Source organism: Vollenhovia emeryi, unplaced genomic scaffold, assembly GCF_000949405.1.
Source record: "Vollenhovia emeryi isolate VEMERY1.0 unplaced genomic scaffold, V.emery_V1.0 DF939414.1, whole genome shotgun sequence".
Lineage (NCBI taxonomy): Eukaryota > Metazoa > Arthropoda > Insecta > Hymenoptera > Formicidae > Vollenhovia > Vollenhovia emeryi.
In genome coordinates this window covers 97,750-100,603 of record NW_011966952.1, presented here as the reverse complement: position 1 = coordinate 100,603, position 2,854 = coordinate 97,750, and the positions used below count along the sequence as shown (strand labels likewise).

Below are 2,854 nucleotides of genomic sequence, written 5' to 3'. Positions count from 1 at the left end.
GCTGCCCCCCCCCCCCAAGTAAAGCACCGCGCAGACCACCGCAGGGTTTTAGTGGGTAAGCCAGCGCGCCGAATATTAGCAGGCGCGCACCTCGCTAGATAGAGGGGCAGTCCCACATAACCCGGGCCATTAGTAAACTCCCTTCCCAGAGGGGGGCCCGGGTATCCATAAAGGATTTCCCTACGTAAAAAAAAGGTTCTCTCTCGTAATAAAATAATAATTGTGCACAATTATATTCTGATAAATAAACAGTACGAGATATTTAACACTACAAAAGGGGTGATATCACCTAAAAACTTACCTTTTTAAAAAAAGATAAAAAAAGCACCAAGTATAAGCTCCAACGACCGAATATATTTTGTTACTCTATCTTTTTTGCATCTCTACAAAAATATCTTCACTACAAAACTATCTTCTCTACAAAAGTAATGATATCATCAAATGGCGCCAACTAAACTAAATAATTTCAAACGTGGTGGAGCGATGATTGGAGTGGGGCATGCCCGCGGACGCCCGTTGCCCGCGGTTTAGTCAATTTAATATAAATAAATATTTTATTTTAAATTACAAAAACTTGGCGCTGCTCAACCGAATTTTGATAGCCACCTCTCTCCTTCCACTATTCCTTCGCCCCACTCTTTTACAAGTATGAACCCAAGTGCGTGTGCGTGTACGTGCGTTCGTGCGTGCGCGCGCGCGCGCGCGTTTGTGTGTGTGTGTGTGTGGTGTACGCCTCTCTCTCTTCCTCTCTAGCGTGCTCGCGTTATATACTTTTGCATGTATATTTGTATGCGTATGTGTGTGTATATGTGGTGTGCGCTCTCTTTCTCTCTCTCTCTCTCTCTAGCGTGCGCGCATTATATATTTTCGCATGTATATTTGTATGCGTATATAGGGTTAAGGCACATATTGTTATGTTCGTGTATATTTGTACTTATTTTGCATATTTGTATGCTTATGTGTTTGTGTGTGTGGTGTGCGCCCCTCTTTCTCTCTCTAGCGTGCGCCAGTATATATTTTGGCGTGTATATTTGTATTAAGGCATACTTGTTATGTTCGTGTATATTTGTATGTACATATAGGATATGTAATTTTTGCATGTATATTTGTATGCGTATGTGTTTGTGTGTGGTGTGCGTACAAATTTACAATTCTACACAGTTCTGTATAACTTTATACATTTAGACATTGTTTTAGATGAAACAAATTGTAATGTCAAAAATTGCTTATTTATAATACGCTTATTTATAATATGTACAATTGTATAACGTCAGATAATTATATAAAAATTGTTCATATAAAAACATGTATAAATTTATAAAATTATATAGAACTGTGTAGATTTATGCAGATAGTCAGTATGCTCAAGCAATGTACGGAAAGAAAAAATTCTAGTAATAGATGAGCTAGCTTTTTCCTAGCTCTTTGCTAGGAATATGAATTCCATGTTTAAGGGGGGAAATACATTTACAACCTTCAAAATTTTCAATTTTTTTTTCTTAAAATGTTAGTATAACATCTCGAAAATGTGATGCCAAAGTTTTAAAGTAAAATTCGAAGCCCTTTTGATGTTATAGCCTGTAGACATGACCCGTCTCCGTTCGATGCCGGAGCGCGCCGCAGGTATACCGACGCGCACTCGGAACAGGAATGCGGACCCTTCTTTGTCTCCCTTCCATCTTTATTTTATGTAGGGCAAATGTTTCGTAGATTTTGTGTCCCCACTATTTTTGCTAGAAAAGATCTGGGTTGAGGTCAGTCAAACTGTCTCCAGAATTTGATCTGTACGGAACGTTTTTAGTCAACGGTCACTGTAGCTCCGAAAGTGATAGTGATAGTGAAAGTGAAAGATAGTGAAAGATAGTGAAAGATAGTGAAAGAAAGTGAAGAGATAGAACCGGGAGCCGATAGCTGGTGCAAATGAAAAAAGAGTGAAGCTATTGAAGCAACTGTGGAACTTCTGGAGCACTCTGCGTCACTTCACCCAGATGTGCAGAAGCATAACTTTCCAATTTTTGAACATTTGTCGAAAGAGGACCTACTGCAAAGATGCTTGGGCGGCCACACACAAAATGCAAACGAAAGTTTTAATTCAACGATTTGGCGATTCGCTCCCAAGCATCTGTATTCTGGGCTGAAAATAATCGAAATCTCAGCATTTATAGCAGCAGGATTGTTTAATGAAGGATATTCTTCAATTTTAAAAAATATGAGTGGCTTAGATATTATTATTGGAAGGCAGAGCAAAACTTTCGCTGACGACATCAACGAGAAGCGGGTTATTCGGCAGGAGCGGTGCAGCTCTTTAACTAAAGAAGCTCGGCAAGCAGCCCGAGAACAAGCTATGCTGGCAAATCAGCTCTATGAGGAGACTGAAGGGCTACTATATGGACCTGGAATCGCTGACTAGCTGGTAAATCTTTGAAATCATTGAGTTTTCATTTCTCAAAACTTTAAACGCGTTTTTCTCGAAACTACATTTTAAAAACTTGCTGGAAATGTAGCTCAAAAACTATTTAACAGATTCTCCTGAAATTTGGCTTAAAATATAAATAATAACATCTGCTTCTGTGTGAACCTAAATGTTAATACACAATCATAACAAAAAAGTACTTTTTTCTTGCAAAATACGACGAAAATGTTGCGAAAAAAATGGATTTTTTTTGTTAAGCGTATATTTCTTCCATTTTTAATTTTTCTTCACTGGAGTTAGGTTCACTTAGAAGGTATAACCTTTAATAAAAAAAATTTGGTTTAAATGTTTCAGATAAATACATCAGACTCCAGAAGTCTCACAGATTGGCAACTCGCGTGCCGACGTCTTCGGAAGACAATACAATATCTCCGCCATTTT

At 38.4% G+C, this 2,854-nt stretch overlaps 1 protein-coding gene across 1 annotated transcript; it reads left to right on the top strand.

Annotated features, from left to right (window-relative positions):
* Positions 1-1,586: 1,586 nt before the first annotated feature.
* On the top strand, positions 1,587-2,580 carry LOC105557821. Its single transcript, XM_012005183.1, has 3 exons — positions 1,587-1,623; positions 1,738-1,754; positions 1,931-2,580. Exons 1-3 carry the CDS (start codon positions 1,587-1,589, stop codon positions 2,408-2,410), a joined length of 534 nt encoding a protein of 177 aa, XP_011860573.1. The 3' UTR covers positions 2,411-2,580.
* Positions 2,581-2,854: the final 274 nt, after the last annotated feature.